At 45.5% G+C, this 21748-nt stretch overlaps 1 protein-coding gene across 2 annotated transcripts in view; it reads right to left on the bottom strand.

Annotated features, from left to right (window-relative positions):
- The window catches only part of ABL1 (ABL proto-oncogene 1, non-receptor tyrosine kinase), a 101386-nt gene that overhangs the window by 22221 nt on the left and 57417 nt on the right, over window positions 1-21748 (bottom strand). Inside the window, exons 1-2 of one of the 2 annotated variants that reach the window (XM_080927044.1) lie at window positions 16824-16956; window positions 133-306 (exon numbers count right to left, since the gene is read on the bottom strand). In XM_080927044.1, the coding sequence (XP_080783170.1) occupies window positions 133-306; window positions 16824-16902 (253 nt within the window). In that variant the 5' untranslated portion in view covers window positions 16903-16956. Of the gene's footprint in view, window positions 1-132; window positions 307-16823; window positions 16957-21748 lie in introns of those variants that run through there. The other variant, XM_080927043.1, reaches the window with a different exon arrangement.

Raw genomic sequence — 21748 nt, 5'->3', positions numbered from 1 at the left:
AGGATGTTGCCCTGGAGCCTCCCAGGGGTGGGCTCGGCAGGCATTTCTGCTCTCAAACTATAAAGTTGTCCTCTCAGGGGGCAAAGGGCAGGTCACTCAAGCCACACCCTCCACCCTCCATCTTTCCTTTACCTTTAGTGATGCTGAGAGTGTTATCTCCACTGGCCACAAAATCATAGAGTGCCACAAAAAGGTTGGGGTCATTTTCACTGGGCCCAGCAAGTAGGTTTTCCTTGGAGTTCCATCGAGCTGCTTCGCTGAGACCCTGGGGCTCAAAGTCAGATGCCACTGGCCTCTGCAGGGCTTCTGCAAGATAAGGAAAAGGCAAATGAACCTGGAAGAGAACACTGTTTAACATCTAGACATTCTATGTATTAAAATGTTCAGTTGTCTTTACCAAGTATTATGCAAAGCAATAACCATTTTCATCTACTTGATAGTTCCTTATGGTGGTTTAAGACAGAATGGGCCCCATAAGCTCACATATCTGAATGTTTGGTCTGGTCTTCAGACATGGAACTGTTTTGGGAGGATTAGAAGGTATGGCCTCATTTGGGTTTCCGACATCTATGCCATTCCGCTGGCTTTGCCTCCGGCTTCCGGATCAGGATGTGAGCTCAGCTCCTGTTCCTGTGCCATGCCTGCTTGTCTGCCATACCCTCCACCATGATGGTCATGGACTCTAACCCTCTAGAACCATGAGCCCAAATTAAACATTTTCTTTTATGAGTTGCCTTGTTCATGGTTTCTGTCACCACAACAGAAAAGGAACTAAGGCAAACCTGTGCCCAAATAGTTTAAGCCTGCAAATTCATTCAGGCAGGCAGACAAGATGGCTCAGCAGGTAAAAGCAACAGCTGCCAAATCTGACAAGCTGAGTTTGATCCCAGAACCCATGCATTCATTGGAGAGAACTGACTCCAGAAAGCTGCTTTCTGACCTCTGTACCCACCAGAGCATATGCACACACACAAATACATCCCCCAAATAAACGTGATAAAACTCACTAATCCAATATGAATTTTCTCAGCAATAGACACAGTACATGTCTATAATCTGCCACTATCTTCAGTATGGAGTATACATTCTTTAAAATACTTTTTGTTTTTTGCTTTTTCTTTTCCCATTTTGTTTTTCCAAACAAGGTTTCTTGTAACCTTGGCTGTCCTTAAACTCCTGATTCATCCTCTCAGGTGCAGGGGTAGCCTGTGCCACTACAGCTAGCTTAAAACACTTAACTATATCAACATTGATATAAATAACCAAACACCTGCCATCCCAGCCCTCTCTATGCTGGGGTAAGAGCTGGCTTTTGTGATCTCTTTCCTCTACTTCAAACTGCCCTACTGATTCTGCCAAGACAGCTAGCTGTTCTCACAGGAGACTGACTCTCTACGTTCCTGCCAGCTTTCCCCTCCCTTCTCACTCAGATATGGCCATCCTTACACATTTTTAGCCTGTGAAGGCCCTAGCAGTCTCTTGCATTCTGAAATACTAAAGCTTCCTCTCTGTGTCTGTCCCATCTGAGGCTGGAGGTGACCGGCAGCGTTTGCACGACACATGTATATGGCTCAGACATTTTCCCATTCCTTCTTCCGCTTTTTAACCTTAACCTGTATGCCAACGGTCTAGGACACCTTAATGATAACAGTTTGTAGAAGGGCTTTTCTCAGCAGGCCAGTCTCCTCAAGAAGGCACAGCCATGCAGACCTATGGAGTGAAATGTCAATTCCACTTGAGTGAGGTCACAGTAAGAAATCAAACTTGCGCAAGAGTTTGGACTTCAGAAGAGCAGAAAACTTGCAAAAGAGTAGAAAACTCCCATACAAACAATAACAATCACTATGTCTCCATATAGATTTAGAGAGCTATCCATTGCCACCCCCCCCCCCAAAACATCGTTCGTTTTCTTGGGCAGTAATACCTATTTTGGGGTTAAGCCTGACTGCATTCACCTAAAATAATATTAAAAAAATGATGGAAAGCCATCTGTAGTTCCCATTAGGGAGGCCAGCAGGAAAAGTGCCTCAAGTTTAAGGCCAGCCTGGGTCACTGTCTTAGTCAGTGTTTCTATTTCTGCACAAAATATCATGGCCAAGAAGCAAGATGGGGAGGAAAGGGTTTATTCAGCTTACACTTCCACATGCTGTTTATTACCAAAGGAAGTCAGGACTGGAACTCACACAGGCAGGAACTTGGAGGCAGGAGCTGATGCAGAGGTAGATTGCTTCCCCTGGCTTGCTCAGTTTGCTCTCTTATAGAATCCTGGACCACCAGACCGGGGATGGCACCACCCACAATGGACTGGGCTCTCCCCCTTTGATCACTAATTGAGAAAATGTCTTACAGCTGGATCTCATGGAGGCATTTCCTCAAGGGTCCTTTCTTTGTGATAACTCCAGCTTGTGTCAAGTTGACACACAAAACCAGCCAGTACAACTGATCCCTTGTCAATTTGTCACACAAACACATCACTATTGAGCCTAAAACCTTACTTTCTTATTCATCCCCAAGATCTATATAACTTTAAAAGTCCCAAGGTCTTTACAAGTTCTTACATATTAAAATTTTAATCCCTTTAAAATACCCTCTTTTAAAGTTTAAAGTCTTTTTACAATTCAAAGTCTCTTTAACTGCGGGCTCCACTAAAATACTTTCTTCAAGAGGGGAAAAATATCAGGGCACAGTCACAATCAAAAGCAAAATCAAACTCTGTCCAATGTCTGAGATCCTCTCACGATCTTCTGGGCTCCTTCCAAGGGCTTGGGTCACTTCTCCAGCTCTGCCCTCTATAGCACACACCTTGTCTTCTAGGCTCCAGCTGCCTGTTCTCCACTGCTGCTGCTGTTCTTGGTGGCCATCTCATGGTACCGGCATCTCCAAAACACTGCTGTCTTCTACTGCAGCTGGATGGCACTTTCACAAATAGCCTCTCATACACTCTTTTCATGGTATCAAGCACCAACTTCTCTGCATGAACCCTTCAGTCCTTGGTCTTCAACTGCCACTGAGGTTGTACCTTCACCAATGGTCTCTCATGGCCTCTCATAGTGCCAGGCATTACATGATACCCCTTCATGTTTCAAAACCAGTACCACCTGGATGACTCTTACACATTACCAGATCTGGCTGGCAACATGAGGTACAACCATGGATACCTCTGGAACACAGCTTCTTTGTGCTCTCAGGAAACACTCTGCAGAAGATTTCACCTTAATGATGCTGGTCTCTTCTTAATGATTGCTAATTTCTTAGTACCAGTTAACCAGCATCAATCATCCCAGTAATACAAAGGTTTCTTTAATGGTTCTGGTAACTTGTTAATCACAGCTGATTCTTCAATCCCAGCTAACCAAAACACAGAATCTTCTCAATCAACACAGCATCAGCCCTGATAAGGAGTCTTTAATCTTCCCTCTGAAATTTTACAAGCCAGTCCTCCATCATTTGCACTGTTCTCAACATTATCTTCCAAGCTCCTACAGAACATCCCACAGTGCTCTTAACATCCCAATGGGTTTTCTAGCTCAAAGTTCCAAAGTCCTTCCACAGTCCTGCCCAAAACATGGTCAGGCTGTTACAGGAATACCCCACTCCCAGTACTAACTTCTGTCTTAGTTAGGGTTTTACTACTGTGAACAGATACCATGACTAAGACAACTCTTATAAGGACAACATTTAATTGAGGCTGGCTTATAGGTTCAGAGGTTCAGTCTATCATCATCAAGGTGGGAATATGACAACTTCTAAGTAGGTTTGGTGCAGGAAGAGCTGAGATACATCTTCATCAGAAAGTTGCTGGGAGAAGACTGACTTCCAGACAACTTGGATGAGGGTCTTAAAGCCCATACCCACAGTGACACACCTATTCCAACAAGGCCACAACTACTCCAAAAGGCCCACACCTTCTAATACCGCCATGTCCTGGCACCCATAGGCTTGTTCAAACATATGAGTCTATGGGGCCATACCTAAACATAGCATAATGCAAAATACATTTAGTCTAACCTCAAAAGTCCCCATAGTCTATAGCAGTCTCAACAGTGTTAAAAGTCCAAAGTTCAAAGTCTCTTCTGAGATTCATCCCATCACATAACTGTAATGCCCAAAGCAAGACAAGACAAACTCGGGGCAAAAACTAGGCAAACTCCAAACTCTGCATCTCCATGTCTGATGTCAACTCGGTCCTCAGATCTGCAACCATTTTTTTCTCCTGGGCTGGTTCTACTAAGTTAGCAGCTTTCTTCAGCATATAGCCCATGGCCCTGGCATCTTGAACATCTTGAAGTCTCCAAGGCAACTTCAATGTTACAGCTTCTTGTTTCAATGTCTGGGATCCACACATGATCTTCTGGGCTCCTCCAAAGGGCTGGTGTCACTTCTCCAGCTCTGTCCTCTGTAGCACTCTAAGCTCAAGTTGATCCACTGCTGCTGTTGTTCTTGATGTTCATCCCATGGCACTGACATCTCCAATACACTGGGGTCTTCTGCAGCAACTAGACTTCACAAATTAGCCTGTCATATGCTCTCTTCATCGTGTCAAGGCTCAACTCCTTTGCATGACCCCTTTAGTCCTGGGCTGTCAACTACAACTGAGGCAGCACCTTCATCAATGGCCTTCCACAGCCTCTCACAGTGCCAAGCCTCAGCTGCTCTTCATGACCACTTCATGCCTTCAAAACCAGTACCACCTGGTTGACTCTTACACATTACCACATACAGCTGCAGCACAAGGTATATCCTTGTCTATTTCTGGATCTTCTTTGTACTCTCAGAGCACACTTCCCAGAAAATTTCACCTCAGTGATGCTGGTCTCTTCTTAATCACCACTAATTCCTTAGCTCTTTAATTTAGCCTCAGGCTGTCTCTTCAGACAATGGCAAAAAGCAGCTACTTTCTTCATCAAAACATCACTAAACAGTCTCTTAACACATATTAAAGTTCTCTTAACACATATTAAAGTTCTTCTGCACTAAAACCTTTGGGCCAGCAGGCCTACACAGTTCAAATGACCCCGAGCACCAGTGTCGTCCATATTCCTACTAGGATGGCCCATTAAGCCCCATTTAAAGCATCCCACGGTTTTCCAAATCCAAAGTCCTAAAATCCACATTCTTCCAAACAAAAGCATGGTCAAGCCTATCACAGTAATATTCTAGTCCCTGGTACCAACTTCTCTATCTTAGTTACGGATTTACTGCTGTGAATAGATACCACGACCAAGGCAACTCTTATAAGGATAACATTTAATTGGAGCTGGTTTACAGGTTCAGAAGTTCAGACCATTATCATCAAGGCAGGAACATGGCAGCATCCAGGCAGGTAGACCTGAGAGTTCAACATCATCTGAAGGCTGCTAGCAGAATACTGACTTCTAAGCAGCTAGGATGAGGGTCTTAAAGCCCACACCCACAGTGACACACCTACTCCAACAGGGCATCATCACCTTCCAGTAGTGCTATTCCCTGGGCCAGGCATATACAAACCATCACAGTCACAAAGTGATTTGAGGCCATCCTGGGCCATGGAGTGTGTTCTAGGCTAGGTAAGTGCTACACAGTAAGATACGGTCTCAAAAAATGAACAAGAAAGAGAGGGAGGGAAAACAGACATGTCTAAGACATGAACAAGACCCGTAAAAAAAAAAAAAAAAAAAAAAAAAAAAAAAAAAAAACAATTCATGAAAAACTAAAATCCTCATTAGACGTGGAAAGTGTGAAGCTTTAGGAACTGAAAACTTGGATCCTTTACACTGGTGGGCCCTTCTAGACAGTGGCAGGCATGCGGGTGAGACATCATGATGGCAGGCGGCCCTCTACAAGTGCCTGCAGCACTGTGCACTGTGGGACGGTGTGCAATACAAATCACCTCACAGTCTCAGAATCTTTCAAGATATATCCCAAGATATACAAACAATGACATGTGTGCACCAATTTAAAAGACAGAAAAGCATAGGAAGGTCCTGAATACCCACTGATCAAGTTAAGCCAAGCTACGCTCCATCCGTAAAACAGGACATTTCAAATCTCCTTGGGATGTTTTAGACAGGGCTCAGTGGCAGGACACCAGCCTGGAATGTGCAGGCCCTGGATTTGATTCCCAGTACCACAAATAAATAAACAAAATACTTTCATTCAAAAACTCTCTAATGGCTTGGGAATGTGTTCATAACACATTTATTAAAATTTTATATCCTGGCATATACAGTAATACCCCAATTGTATAAAAAGTGAAGAGAACCAGAAGAAACTACACCAGGCTGTGAGCAGCAAATGAGTAGGTGTGGAGGGTCTCAGGCTTCCAGCTTTCCTTACGCTCTCCTCTCTTACAGCTCTTTGTTAACATGACCAGGCTCTTTTTATAATCAGCTCCCAATCCCAACACTAGAAGTAACATGTAAGTAGAAGCCAGGATGCTTACATAACAGACAATTTAAATGAGCAGCTCTGAGGAGAGGATCCTCCCACTGTCCTGAAAGAGTACTTGTGTGTTTCCCTGCATGTCCCAACTCGGGGCCAGCAGCACAGTGCTTTGGAAGGCTGGGCCCATACAGGAAATGAATGCTGTGTCATGTGTACAGAGTGCTTTTCTTCTCAAATGCCATTTGACCTCTTCTATCAAGCATTCTGTTGCATCTGGATTTGATCAGTTACATAAGCAGGGGAAGTGGCCTGGAAAACACCTGGAGTAAGCAGGACACATTCTGCCCAGAGGTGAGGAGTGAAGCAGGCCTGTCCCCAAGGCTGAGGTAGCTGACTATGTAGGTGGGGGTAAAGCCTTGATACAAAACTGTCCTGCAGCTGCCTGGATCCAAAAGGATAGCCTCTGTCTGGCCCCCACCCCATCCCCCAATCCTGGAGTTAACAGCCAAAGCCCTAAGGGAAGTATTGCTCATGCATGCCTCTGGATGGAGACACTGAGTGCAGCCTCAGTTCAGCAGAAGCCTTCCAGCCCGTTCCCAGTCCAGGCTGATGTCACAACTGGCCACAGTGACAGTACCGCATTACTGTCTTTATCTCAGGCAGCCGTACTCAAGACACTACCTTTCTGCCAGTCCCTGTCAGAAAACCACCCCAGCACCAAGCCCAAAAGCTTTACACACAAAGATGCTCAAAGAGCTCCCCTTCCAGACTCTCAGCAAGTCTATGACAGCATTCTCAGACAATTCTCAACATGTACTACTGATTCATTCTCTTCTCTACCACAAGCACTCTCTGCTGTGTCCTTCTGAATGACATTTTAAATATATTTAACTTGGATTTTTAAATGTGCTCGTTGTCCCCTTTAAGACCATTCTGTTCTCTTACTGTAAGTTAGTAAGGGGGTTGCTGCCCATCAGCGACACTCAGCAAGAGCTGCTAATCAGCCTACGGAAGCATCACGAATTGGTGCCATCTGAAAACTGCCTCCAAAGTGCTAAAAACCCAGCTCCACTCGGAGGGCATCAGACTATTGAGAAGTTCAGTTGGAACCATGCCACGAAACTGCGTGATTTACTTGTTTGGACAGTACTCTAGGAAAAAGGGGTCTCTGAGTATAAGTTAAAGATCCTTTTTATTAAAATAAAAAGAAATCCCTTTCAAAGGTTGAGTCACTGATGAAAACTGTTTACAGAAGATCCTTGGATGTGGCATATCTGGGCTAGACTGCTGTGAGGAGTGAGGAGTGACAGTGGCTGCTCTGAGACCCAGGGGCAGGAGACTTCCCTGTCTCGTGGAGATAGGAGAATTCACCTCCAGGAAAAACATCTCCAGGAAGCTCCTGCCTTCCTGTTGGCACAGGTCCCCAGGTCTCTGTGAAGTGTGGGGCAGCCAGCTGCACGGCACTCACTCTGGCCCTCATCTTGGGCCCTGGGAGACACTTCCTTGTGGGGGAGGGACAGAAAAGGGTATGTCCCTGAGCACACAGTCCCATTTCCTGTGCTCATTCCAAGGACTTAAGCCCTGCCAATGTAACTTTATTTCCTTGGTGGCCCCTTTGAGATTTCTTCTGGCTAGAGGAATCTGCACAATGCGCAGATCTGTAAAACAGACCCTTTGCAAAGGAGAGGGCTTCGTGTTTTAGCTCCTCTCTGTTCCAGCTGATGAGGTCATGCTCAGAATATTCTCAAGTCAGTCTGGAACTGCCTCATGCGTTCCTCATACTGTGAGCTTAGAGGAAAAGTCTTATTTCCCACAATGTGAACTTGCTGAAAGCCATTCCATCCCTCTTGTAACTCAGACCCTCACCCACAGTTCAGATTATTAAAAAAAACAAAACCACACTTAACTAAATACAGCCCTTGATTACCATCACACACAGAACCCAATTTTCCCAGCACCCCGAAACACTGAGTCATGGGGTGTAGAGGAACTGCAGTGGAAAGGTAAAAACACCAGAGCCAGCGGTGGCCTCAGGCCGGTTCTGGGAGAAGCAACTGGTGAAAGTTGGATGGCTATAGCAAGAGGGGCTGTCTCGGAGGTGTGACAACAGAGCAGATGGGCGCTCCTCACGGAGAGGGGACTGATGATCCAAGGCCAGACTGATACCCCGATCTCAATAAAAACATGCTTCTTTATGAACACCTTTGTTCCTAAGAAGCTGAGGCAGTGGCAGTGTGAGCCCCTCTGCAGCTGTAATATGTGGGCCTGACTTCTGCAGGAGACTGCTGCTGTCTTGTGCTTCCTGTGTTCTTAAAGAAGCAAATATGCTGGTTCCAGCTAGACATTAGTGAAGCAAAGATGATTTCTTTGCAAGATGACCCTTGCAAGGTCATGGGACCCCTCCCAGCCTCCCATGACCATCCAGAGTAACAATTCCTGCACAGGGATGCTGAGGTGCCCAATGATATCTAGGGACCAAAACATCAATATGAAGAAGAGCCTCCTGGAGGCTGGTGTATATGTGACCAGAGCATACCGTGCAACTTTCTCTTGAATGATGCATTTATTCCTTCTGCTTCTGACATCATAGGTACTAAATGAGAAAGGATTGTAGAGAAACCTCTTTAAAAAAAATGTTGAGTCTTCCCAAGGCTTAAACACTAAACATTTTCCTTGCAGTTTCTATTACAATGTACTTATTTACCCAGGCAACCCAGGTTCTCCCTGAACCTCCCAACCAATATATATATATTGGAATCTTGTATCACCCTTTAAGGATCATTGCTGGGCAGGAGATAGGGCTGAGTGGTTAAGAATACTTGCTGCTCTTGCAGAGGGCCTGAGTTAGGTCTCCAGCACCCATATGGCAGGGGTGGGGCTCACAACTGCCTGAACTTCAACTTCAGGAGACTCAACACCCTCCCTGGTCTCTGTGGGCACCTACACACATGTAGCATACATAGAAATAAAAATCAAAACCATTTAAAAATTAATCTATGTTAATGTAGTCTATAACTACTATTGGTGGAAATGACTAAATATTTTTACATTTTAGTGTTTACGAGCATAATGATTTGGGGTTGGGGTGTGTGCATGTGGGAGTCAGAGGACAGTTCTTTACAGTGGGTTCTGAGGTAGAACCCAGGTCACCAGACTTGCCCAGCAAGCACTTCATCCATTCAGTCAGTCACCTTGACAGCCTTCTAAAGAATCTAAAATACAGACACCACCACCATCTTCTAAAACCTCTCAGAGCACCTGTAACCCAGGCCCATGTCACACAGCACCTATCTGTCCCCCACCTCTACACCGCCTGCCATGTAAGGGTCCTTCTGAAACTCCAGTCAGACTACTTCCTACCTGTAGTAGCCAGCCACCATTTATTAACAGGGTTATCCAGGCAATGCTCAGAACATCTTGTGCCTTGTAGGGTATGTAGCTGTTGGCAGCTTTTTGGACACTGCTCTTAAGTCTAAATGGGCCCCAGAAAATGACACCGTTAGTCCTATCCATGGTAGGGAAACTTCAGGGTCCTCCTGAAGCAGATGGCAAGGACCTGCCGGTTCCAGGTGGGGACTGCACTCTTCCATCTTCCCAAACCCCTTGAAGGCCTACTTCCCCAGCCCCTGCTGTGTCACCTGACTGTTCCTGACTGATCCTAAGTCCAGTGGCAGGTTCTTCCCAGCCTGCAACATCCTCCTGCCTTTCCCATCTGTCACTGGACCTCCCTCCTGCCTCTGTGCCTCTGCATTATTATGGCTCCCTCTCCACCCACACTTGAGCATTTGGTATTGACTCTGCCAGCAGCTACCAGATGACAAGGGCCCTCCTCTTGTCCCTGGCTTGGGTTCTGATATGGACAAGCTAGATTAAAATTTCAGCACACTTATATCAAATGCTCCTTCCCATGCCCGTCTCTAGGACACCAACAGTTTAAGCTAGACTCAGGAGGGGTCAGCACAGCGCAGCACAACACAACATACCACTAGGAAGCTCAGACACAAAACTCTCCATGCTTGTTAGCAGGGAGCAAAGTATTTTTAGGTCAGAACTGGAAAAGTGCACTGTAACAACCTGCTAACCCAAACAAAGACAGCAGAAATGTAGGACAAAGCAGCCTGTTCAGAAGCCCTATAGCACAGCCCAGGGACACAAGTAATTGTTTTCACTGAAACATAAGCTATGCTCAAGATCTTAAAACAGGGTAGGACACAAAAACATATCTCTCTGTGCTTCAAACCAAACAGGCAGACAGTGGTGCAGCCCTGGATGTCTCTACAGGCCATCGGAAGTCCCTGCACTGGCTGTAGACTCCAAATGTCCATAGTGAGCCTGCTGTCTCAGGCTTCCTTTGTCGTGTGTGTGTGTGTGTGTGTGTGTGTGTGTGTGTGTGTGTCTTTTGGGTCCCTTGGGATCTGGCTAAACTGGACCACTCAATGGTAGCCAACTCCTTCACAAAGTCTCACTACCATTAGCATTTTTATTGCTAATTTGAGACACACTGACACAGGCATGACTCAGGCTCCAAAAAGCCATGTCTGATTCTACCTGCATCCAGAGTCAAAGTCAATTTTAAGATGAGCATGTAGAATGTGCTACATCGTAGTGGGGTAAACATTGGAGCTCTACAGACTCAGAAAGGAGGTCCAAGTCCAGTTACTCCCTGGGGTGAGCACTAGCTAATGACCCATGAAGAGAGCTTGCACCACATCTGACCCTCCAGCATCACTACCTCCCAGAGGAAAGAAATGGGAGCCCAGTGAGGTGACCTCACCTGCTAGACTCCATACTCCAGTGCCTGTCACAATAATTTGTCTGTCACTCCTGCTGGCTGACTTCCCTGCTTGTCAGTCCATGCCCAGTCTCCCTGACTCTATTTTCCTTCTTCTCTCCTAACTTTGTTGTCTTTGTCTCCCTGCCTTCTGGGAGAAGTCTCTTTTTTCTCCCTTTCCTGCCCACTCTCCACTTATCCACCACTACTCAGCAGCATGTGCTAAGAAAAGGGACTTGAGTATCTGCATAACAGTTCTCATTTGTGAACAAAGTTATATCCTCAAAAGTAAAGGGCTGGCTGGTGAGATAACTCAGTGGGTAAAGCGCCTGCCACATAGGCATTAGGAGCCGAGTTTGTATTCTTGGAAGCTTTTGGGATCAGCTAGCATGCTGTACACAGAACAACAGCTAACAAAGAAAGAACCTGTCTCAAACCAGGCAGAAGTCCAAGACTGATAGTCAAATATGTCCTTGACTTCCACACATGCAGATGTGTGCAATGTCTATCCACACTCCCACACAAAAACACATCCACACGCTGCACACATATTACATACAGAAAAACAAAACAAAACGAAAGGACAAGTGACTCTTCTGCTACTTCTGCAACCATGCAAGGAAAGAGGATCTTGCAGCTTGACCACTGTTAGAGGTGGTAATACATGCAAGGGGGTTCCTTACTATCTGCTTTTGATAATGATGTATGGTGGGGGGGGGGGCATTCGCACTGGCTTATACCTATAATTTCAACACCTGAGAGGCTGAGAATGAAAGATGGTCTCAAAGGAGATAAACACAGAAAATTAAGAATACAACTTATAAATTGTTGTTTTATGAATTATAATTATGAAGAAAAACTAAATTCTTCCTGTGTCTCATTTGATCTTTAGTTCTAGTTTTGCATTATGTTTGTGCTTGTGTGTGTCCAAGTGTGTGCCTACATGCAATGTACATGGTGGATTTGGGAGACAGTTTGAAACTCATTATGTAGACCATGCTGGCCTCAAACTCAGGGATCCACTTACCTCTGCCTCATGAGTGCTGAGCACATGTATGTTGTGTGTACACATGTATGTATAAAGACCCTCCTCATAACCCTAATGTATCAGCCTCATCCCGTGCTAGGGTTACAAGCACAAGCACTAGCCTGGCTTTTGTATTTAAAACCTATCTATTCCTGTTTTCCCACACCCACCTCCAATCAGCAATGATACCAGCACAATTCTACTGACTCGGTTTTTTTTCCTTCTACTTACATTGGTGGTTTGTGTCCAGATATATGTCTATGTAAAGTGTGCTGAAGCTGGAGCCAAGGACAGTTGTAAGCTGCCATGTGTGTGCTGGGGATTGAACCTAGACCCTCTGGAAGAGCAGCCAGTGCTCTTAACTGCTGAGCCATCTCTCCAGCCGACATAATGACACAATTTTTTAAAACTTTGAGCAGCACGGGATTTTAGTTTGTAAACACCTAGGGCTGTGGAAATATTTCCTTCTTTGTAAAACAGAAAGAGATACTGACCAAAAATTAATGGGAACACTTCTTGTACCATTAAAATATTCACCATGGGATAGACTAAGGAAAGGATCAAGGAAGGAAAGAAAGTTTTCAGCTTAAATCTAAGAAGAAGGGGACTGAAGAGATGACTCTGCCTAAGAATACTAGTTGCTCTTCTAGAGGTCCCAGGTTCAATTCCTGGCATCCACACATGGCTCAAGCCATCTGCAACTTTAATTCCAGATCAGAAGCCCTCTTCTGGCCTTCTCAAAGTGCCAGGCTTCACGTGATGCACATAAATGCAGACAAACAAACAAAACCAAAAATCATAAAATAGTTAAATTTGAAAAAAAATCTAAGAAGACAAAGTATTAATTTTATTGCATATACATTTTGAAATTTTGAAATAATTTACTAACAAGAAAAATTATGGGTAGGTCTACTCAATTCTATCATTACTTTAGCCATCAAAAAAAAAAAAAAAAAAAAAAAAAAAGGGTAATGCCTCCATGTTTTCAAGTTGCTAAAGATCTGTTTACAATAACAACAGCTCACAGTTACTGGTTCTCACTCAGTGACAGGCTCTGGATTGAACAATTTACATGATGTTTCTCAACAATGAGGTAGAAACTACTGTGAGCCTCATTTTATAAATGAGAGCATGTCAGCTGCTCAGAGTACCATGCCTAAATCATCTGAGAGGATGGCTGGCTCCTGGGGGTGCCTGGCTCCAGGACTGTCTACATTTCAGGGACCCAGGGGTGGGAGGGGAGGTCCGATGCTGCTAGGACATAGAAGGAAAAGCCTAACAATGTCTGAGGATACCAAGGAGCAACCCCTAACAGTTCGACAGAAATATACTTTTTGTCTCAGCTGTTTTTTTTTTTAAAGTGGTCAACTGGGATTCTCATGGGTCCTTAAACCAACCCACCAGCTAAAAAGAGGAAGTCTCCCGGATTTGGACAAAAGAAAACGAAACCAAACAAGTCAGGGTAAGATGGGGATGGGTAGGGGAGAATCTTCTAAAGTCAACTTCTAAAGTGCTGTCACCAAAGTGCTTTGGTGGTCTTCCCTTGGGAAATCTACAGGGCTAGTCAGAGAACTAATTGAGGATGTCTGGGGTCACATATTGTCACACTGTAAAAGTTCAGTGGTATTAACATAACCCAAAATGACAAAGATTGACCTGCTAGGTAACAAAGAGCTTGGGATCCTCTTGTTCTTGAACAAGGGAACAAAAGTGGTGAGCTCAGGAGAGGACTCAAGCCCAGTCCCAAAAGCAGAGCCAGGCGGCTGGCACTGCAGGAGGCGCTTGCTGGCTGCAGTCTCAAGCTGAGAAGCTTTAGCAGGCTCTTCAAATAAATGAGAAAGGTCAAAGTGAGTTCACTCTGCAGAGCCCACATGCATCCCTGTGTTAGCAGATGGATGGATACAAGCCAGGGAGTGAAGCAGACCTGGAGACCCAAGTTCACAGAGATGGAACAGTTGACAACACTGGGGTTCAAAGTGGACCAAAGACTAAATAAAAGTGACAGTCATTCTCAATAGATACTTCAGAAGTTCCAGCGTCACAAAGGCTTCTTATAATATAAGCTATTTCTAGAGGGGCATAGTTTTCTCTTAAAAAACCAAAACAAAACAAAACAAAAAAATAGTGATTGCCTCTAGGAAGAGAATAGGAGAGCCAATTAATTTTAATTAAATACTGTTTCAGAATTTTCCTTACAAGTGTTCTTATGTTCACTTAAAAATGTTAATGGTCCTACTGCTTTATGGACATAGTGCTTTACTAGTACCAGATGCAGAAAGGGAAAGACTGGTCTAGTTTAGGCCCTAGCTGGGCATTTCTGAAGACAGTACTGAATGATCCATAGTGTTTTCCACAGGAGAGAAATGATCTGTCATTAGTACAGAGAGGCTAAGAGTGGGTTTTCTGGGCCAGGTGCTTGGTGTAAGCCTGCAATCCTAGGTGCTCAGCTGAGGTAAAAGGATGCCAAGTGCAAAGCTGTCTCTGCTACAGACTGAGTTCACAGCCTGAAGGACAACTTGGCAAGTCCCTGTTTAGAAATTCAAAACCTGGCAGGGGACTATGGGTGTAGTTCAAGGCCCTGGCTTCTAATGCCCAAAAAACTAACTAAACTAACTAACTTTCTTTCTCCTTTCTTTCCTTCCTTTCTCTCTCTCCCTCCCTCCCTTCTTTCTGCCGGTCTTTTGCAGTGATTCACTTGCTAATTTTGTCATATCAGAGACACCCAACCTTTTGGTGCCTCATTTTCTTATCTACAAGATGAGATAGTCAGGACCACCATAAGAAGTCAGGAAGTGAGGTCATGTGGAATGCAGACAATGCTGGGCCCACTATAGCCATCTAAGTGCTGCTGCTGCTGCTGCTGTCTGTGCTGACCATGTCTTCCCTGCCCAAGGATCAGAAAACCTGCATTTGGTAATAACGGAAAATTCACCATATTCAACTCTCTCCTTGCCTGGAAGGCCTAGGCCTCCGAGTGAGTGTGGATGAACTGACTGATTTAGGATTTAAGCAAGAAATGAAAAGCCCGGATTACTTCCCCAGATTCTGGCAACAGCTCTCTGCCCCAGAGACAGACAGCACTTCTGTCTTCAAGACATAATTACACCGAGGCTGGCTTAATTCTGTCAGCTACAGAACAAGAATTCCTCCTACCTTTATGAACTTAGCAGGAAGAGTTCCTAGAGACACACCTTCCTAGACAAGGCCTTACAAAACCAAAGGGCAACACTTCTTTGGAACTTGGCAATGCTACAATTCACTTTAAGGTATGCTAGAATAAGAAAGGATTTTTTTCCTCCTAAAACAAGAATTAAACCAACCAGATATGCACTAAATTCTACTTTACCCCCAGGAGCAAGCTGATACCTAAGCAAAGCTGTGATGTGACCTAACTCTGCAGCTACAAAAGTCCATTCATCTCCGCCTCCGGCGGCCTCAAAATGGAGATAGTGCCTCTCACTAACTGGATACAGATGGGGAGCAGAAATGTGCGTAGAATGTAGAGCAACTTGGAAAAAATAAGCAACCCATTAACTGAGGATGATTCTGGCTGCTCGGATACCAATTTTGGGGACAAACAAACCATCTTCCTCCCTCTACATTTTGGGCCCTGAGCTCAGGCCACCCACACCAAGCTCTTCTAAAGAATCCAGTTCCTGAAATCCCTGGAGGGGCTGGAGTCATATGTACGACTTGAAGCAAAGGGAGAATACACTCCACCTGTGTTGGGCGCTTAAGTTTGAGATGGGTTATGTCGGGCCCTGTAGGCCTTTGAGTCGAAGACTTGGAAGGGGTTGGGAGTGGGGAAGCAGGTTAGATATTGAAAAGCCTCCAATGCTTTACAATTTAAAACAGTAGAAATCCAAGTTGTTCTGAAGTAAACTTTACATTTTAATTCCTATCTTAACACTTACATAAAAGTGCCAGAAAGGCCAGGGCACCACACATCTGTGAGTGCTTCTGTCCTTCTGAAGAAGGCTGCAATCCCCATGAAGGTCAACTATGCTCCAACAGGCCTGGCCAAGGCCCAGTCCCCAGCAGCCCTCACTCAACCCTCATTCTTTTAGACCCAAACACTAAAGACAACAGGAAGGAAGCATAGAACTAGAGGATGGGGTAAAGTAGGCAAAAGCAACAGGCTCCTGATTCTAAGTTTATGCAAAGAACAAAACATGAGAGGCTCCCTGACCAGCCATCAAATTGGACGCTCTCAAAACTCCTGGAAATAAAAGCAAAACCATTCTCTTTCCCTTCTGAAAAAAGAATTCCCAAGACCTCTTCGTGGTCTGCAGAAAGGTGGGGGTGGGGGCGGAAAGTTCACACTAAATTCTGTACCCATAAATGGTAGAGCGGGATCCCTTTGTACGCGGCACTTGGTGGAGGTCCACCTTTGTGATATACAATTCCCAGTTGGCAGTGGAAAAGCCACAACGTGGGCTCACGAAGACCTTAAGGCCTGTGGCGCTGGCTTTTTCAAACTTTCTGGGCAGGAGCCACGCCATGCACTGGGGCCTCGCCGCGGCTCGCGCTCTCTCTGGAAGTTGGAAGGAGCCACCAGCACCCGCGGAGGCCTCAGTGGGAGAAGACTAGGAACCTAGAACGCACAGGGCGCGGGCGGGCAGGACGGTCCTGGTGGGTCCCCACGCCCAGACCGGGATTTACCTTCCAGATAGCAGCTGGAGGACGAAGAGAGCCCCTTCTTGGATTTGCAGCCCACCAACTTCAAGCAGATCTCCAACATGGTCCCTCGGCAACGGTGAAGGCCCCACTGCCCCGGGCCCCCAGCCCCGCCAGGCCGCGCTCTCAGCGCTCCTAGCCCGGCCCGCGCCCAGGCCCGCGTCCCGCCTCCCGCCTAGGCCGGTAACAAAGGGCCCTGCGCCCCGCCCCGCCCGCCCCTTAACCCCTTCCAGGCAGAAGGAAGGGCTCCACGCCCTCCCCAGCTGCGTCGCGGCGCTGGCGCAGCCCTTGCCGCGTGTCCGGGAAAGTCGGTGGAAATGCAAATTCTTCTCGAGTTACCAAGACTTGTCTCGTTTATATTCGGGGAGCGACTGTGATTAAACCTAAAGTGGGTGGCTGAGGAATGTGAAGAGTCAGGGCTGGAACCCACAGGAATACTGAATACTGGACTGCTCCAACCATCCATTTAGACCTGGAGATGTGAGTTTAAGCTTAGGGAATTGTCTCTACAGTGAGTGTTCATTGTGGGCTGGAATAGCGGCCCTTCTTGACCTCATTTTCCTTCTGTTTTCGGTGCCATGGATAATCAGCGTCTGAATCCATTTCACGCACGGTGAGTTTTTATCTTTTCCTAAACATTGGCTAGAGGTTATTAACAAGATTTTTAACTAAGCAATGGTCATAGCAGTGGCACTAAGTTGGTGGGAAACAAGGACCCTAACTACAGCCGATCAAATAAAAACTCACCCAAGTTCCAATGACAAAGGGAAAATAAACATGAAAAAATGTCACATAACTAAACGTCTGCTCCACATCCTTGTACTTGAAGGACTAACCTGTACTAGGGTGGTTCTCTATGATAAGTACTCCATGTGCCTTGCCACCCACGAGGCGTGTGCACCGAGAGGAAAGTTAGATCATGACCCGGATTCCTCATATGAAAACAGGCTCTCCAGAAGGTCACATGGTAGAAACCAGAAGACATGCGCTTAACCAGGCTCCAGAGTTTGGCCTCTTGGCTTCTAAGCAGAAAGCACCAATAGCTGGACCCATGATTACATGACAAAAGTATGACCCAGCTCAGAGAAAATCTTGGTTAAAGGACTCTGGTTCCAAAAGAAAGAAAAGCTGGGCAATGGTGGCACAGGCCTTTGATCTCAGCACTTTGGAGACAGAGGTAGAGGAGTCTTTTGAGTTGGAGCCTAGTCTATAAAGTGTTCCAGGACAGCTATGGTTATACAAAGAAACCCTTAAAAAATAACCAAAAAAGCAGGGAAGGGTTGAGGACAGGATGGGACCCTGGTTCTTGCTGGGCTACCCTACAATGCTAATTGCTGGGATGTCTGGAACATCAGGCACAGTGAAGGAACAAGTCTCCAGTTAGGTCTGCCTAAAATAGCAGATGTAATCAAGAGTGCCATGTCTGTGTCTGTGACAGGCCTCTCTGCCAGGATGTCACATACTTTTTGTGCTAATCAACACTAAAATGTGTCTGTGCTGAAGCCAATCGGACCTACTTTGCTGCCAGTACAGGTGCCAGACCAGGCCTCACAAGTACCATGGGGACCTACAGAACACATGCCATTCAATCTTCTGGAGAAAAGGACCAGAGTGACCAACTGGACACCTTCCTGACCCTGGAGACCATTTTCTGTGAGAGTCTACATGCTGACTAGTGTTGTCTTGATTCCACCAACCTTGACATGATTTCAAAAGTGACACTGGGAGGAGTGCCACCAGTACACAAAGGATGCAGTGCCCGCCTCAACTGCAAACACTAGCAAAGTTCAAGGGTGTTGGATCAGATTAGAATGAAGTTGGCCATATAGCATATCAGATCACAGGGTTGTATTCACATTGGCAGCTTGATGCCAAGAACTACACATTAAAAGGCATTTTGAAATTCTAACCACATCCTTGAATATTCTTTAATACGAGTCAGACATTTATTCACATATGCTGGACTTCACGCTGGGATGTAAGCTTGTTTTTAAAAGCTAATGACTACTACTAATATTCTGCTTTTATGGCAATGACCTTATCCTCTAAAATCCTCTCAAAATGAGTAATGCTTATAAATTGTCCAGATTCTTTACAATTTAGATAGAAAACTACTCAACAGGCCAGAAACACACTCAAGTAGCAGCGATCACAGTAGTCACTGCCAAGCTGCACACCAACACAACAGACTCAACTGTTCTTTGTAGCTATAGCTTTTGGACTCTTGCAAGATAGGGAGACTGCTGTGTACAAGCAAACAGCCTCAAAAGGACTGCCCCCCTAAAGCAGCTTAGAGGAGAAAAGCCACTGATGGGCCAGGCACAGGGTGCATGCGTCTAATTCCAACACTTGGGAGGCAGATGCAGGAGCATTGCTGCAAATTCAAAGCCAGTCTGGAGTACAGGCAAAACTCTAGGCCAGCTAGGACTACACTGCCCTACAAGGACACATGTGTCCCTGGTCAGTCTCACAACCTTCTAGTCATAACTATTTGTTCATCTGCAGTCATGGAACACTAAGGTCCACTGACTTTAGCCAGGCAACTGATAAGGCCAAGCAGGAGAGGCTGGATAAGCTTAGGCCATGTTGAAGACCTACTTGAAGCTGGTGGGCTGCAAATCCAAGAAGAGCTCTCCTCCAACTGCTACATAGAAGATACACTCTGGTGGGAGTGCAGAGACCCACCAGGACTATCCTGCCTGTGCCCTGCATGGTCTAGGTCCCTAGCCTTCCCCTTCTGAGGTCTCAGCAGGTCCAGTGGACAGCCTCATTCAGAGCCCAAATTTCCTCATCCATGAAATACTGGGAGTGTCCTAAGAGTGGTCTCAACAGTGGAAACAACATAAAGAAGGCTTGACACAGAAGGTGCACAGTGGTCTGCTACAGCATTTCCCAGAGGACTCTGCACTAGTTAAGGACAGCACTCTTGCATGAGTACTGGGTCTGTATTGGAGCACAAATAGATGCTTTTCATCAAGAATGACTGGACACAGCACAATTTGAACTAGCTCTGTGTGGTGGTTTGTATATGCTTGGCCCAGGGAGTGACACTATTTGGAGGTGTGGCCTTGTTGAAGTAGGTATGGCCTTGTTGAGGAAGTGTGGGCATGGGCTTTAGACCCCTCATCCTGGCTGCCTGGAAGCCAGTCTTCTCCTAGGTGCCTTCAGATGTCAAGATGAACTCTCAGTTTCTCCGGCACCATGCCTGTCGGGATGCTGCCATGCTCCTGCCTTGTTGATAATTGACTAAACCTCTGAACCTCTAAGTCAGCCCCAACTAAATGTTCTTTTTATAAGAGTTGCCTTCGACATGGGATCTGTTCATAGCAGTAAAACCCTAAGACACTCTGGAAAGAGAGTAGGGTTGGGGTTGCCAGCCATGGGTCATGAGCAGCAACTTGGTTTCAAATGTCATAAAGCCCACCTTTCATTTACAGCTGACAGTTGGAAGACTGGGACTCAGGCTCTATTGAAGGACCCAGCCCCCTCCATCCTCATCTTCACCAGCCTCTTCCAGACTCAACATACTATGTCCATGCACACTGCACGCTACCCTGCACATCATAATGATGATCCTTGTGTGCTCCATCCCCTTGGGATGTCTAGGTTGTGATTCTCAGTGAAGACCCAAAGCAAATTCTCTTTCTAGAAAATTTCATAATTTGGAAGGTGGAGACAAAATACCAAGAGGCCAGCTTAGGCTAAGGAGACCCTGTCTTAGAAAATAAAACAAAAATATTATATATATGTATATGACTTTACTATATTTATAAATAAAGGGGTTAAACATATTTGGTCAAAAAAATCTTACAGTTTGATGAGTATATTAGTGCACCCGTGTTAATTATTTTTTACTTTTAATCAATGTAATATACACACTTGGCTAAAAATCAAGCAGTATGAAGGTTCTTTTAACAGTTTTAAGTTAAGATTAAAATTAAACCTAGGTATGGTGGCACTCACCTTTGATTCCAGCACTCCAGAGGCAGAGGCAGGTGGATCTCTGTGAATCAAGGCCACCCTGGTCACAGGGAATTTCAGGCCAGCCAGGGCATGCTCTGAAAACTTACTGAGAAAGGAGGGAAGATAAGAGAGGGAAGACAAAACAGGAGAGGGAGAGAGAAATGAGAGGTGAAAAGAGAGACAGAGACACAGAGACTAAAACTAGTCCTGCAGCCCACTCTGGTCTGATCACAGAATTGCCTTCTTTGGGTGTCTATTCTTAACACTTTGCTGCTCTGGACTCACTAAGTCACACATCATATACTAAATCAGTAGAGCAGCATTACACTGTCTTCAGGCTAAGCCCCCAAACTGTGACGTCATGATTTCTGATTACACAGAGAGGCAGGCTTTGCACTGTTAATAGTTTTCACTGCCTGTACTGGCTGGTTTTGTGTCAACTTGACACAAGCTGGAGTCATCACAGAGAAAGGAGCCTCAGTTGAGGAAATGCCTCCATGAGCTCCAGATGTAAGGCATTTTCTCAACTAGTGATCAAGGGGGAAGGGCCCAGCCCATTGTGGGTGGTGCCATCCCTGGGCTGGTAGACCTGGGTTTTTTAAGAAAGCGGGTTTAGCAAGCCAGGGGAAGCAAGCCAGTAAGCATCATCCCTCCATGGCCTCTGCATCAGCTCCTGCTTCCTGACCTGCTTGAGTTCCAGTCCTGACTTCCTTTGGTGATGAACAGCAATGTGGAAGTGTAAGTTGAATAAACTCTTTCCTCCCCAACTTGCTTCTTAGTCATGATGTTTGTGCAGGAATAGAAAGAACCGTGACTAAGACACTGCTCCAGAGATGAGGAATGCTTCACTATTCTCTTCTTAGTGGCATTAGTTACAATACTATGTATCTTTCCCCCCTTTTTTCTTTTAATTTAATCATCTATGTCTTAGTTAATACTTTCTCCCA

This window comes from Micromys minutus (assembly GCF_963924665.1).
Source record: "Micromys minutus genome assembly, chromosome: 13".
Lineage (NCBI taxonomy): Eukaryota > Metazoa > Chordata > Mammalia > Rodentia > Muridae > Micromys > Micromys minutus.
The sequence above is the reverse complement of the archived record's forward strand: the minus strand, read 5'-3'. Positions and strand labels throughout refer to the sequence as shown.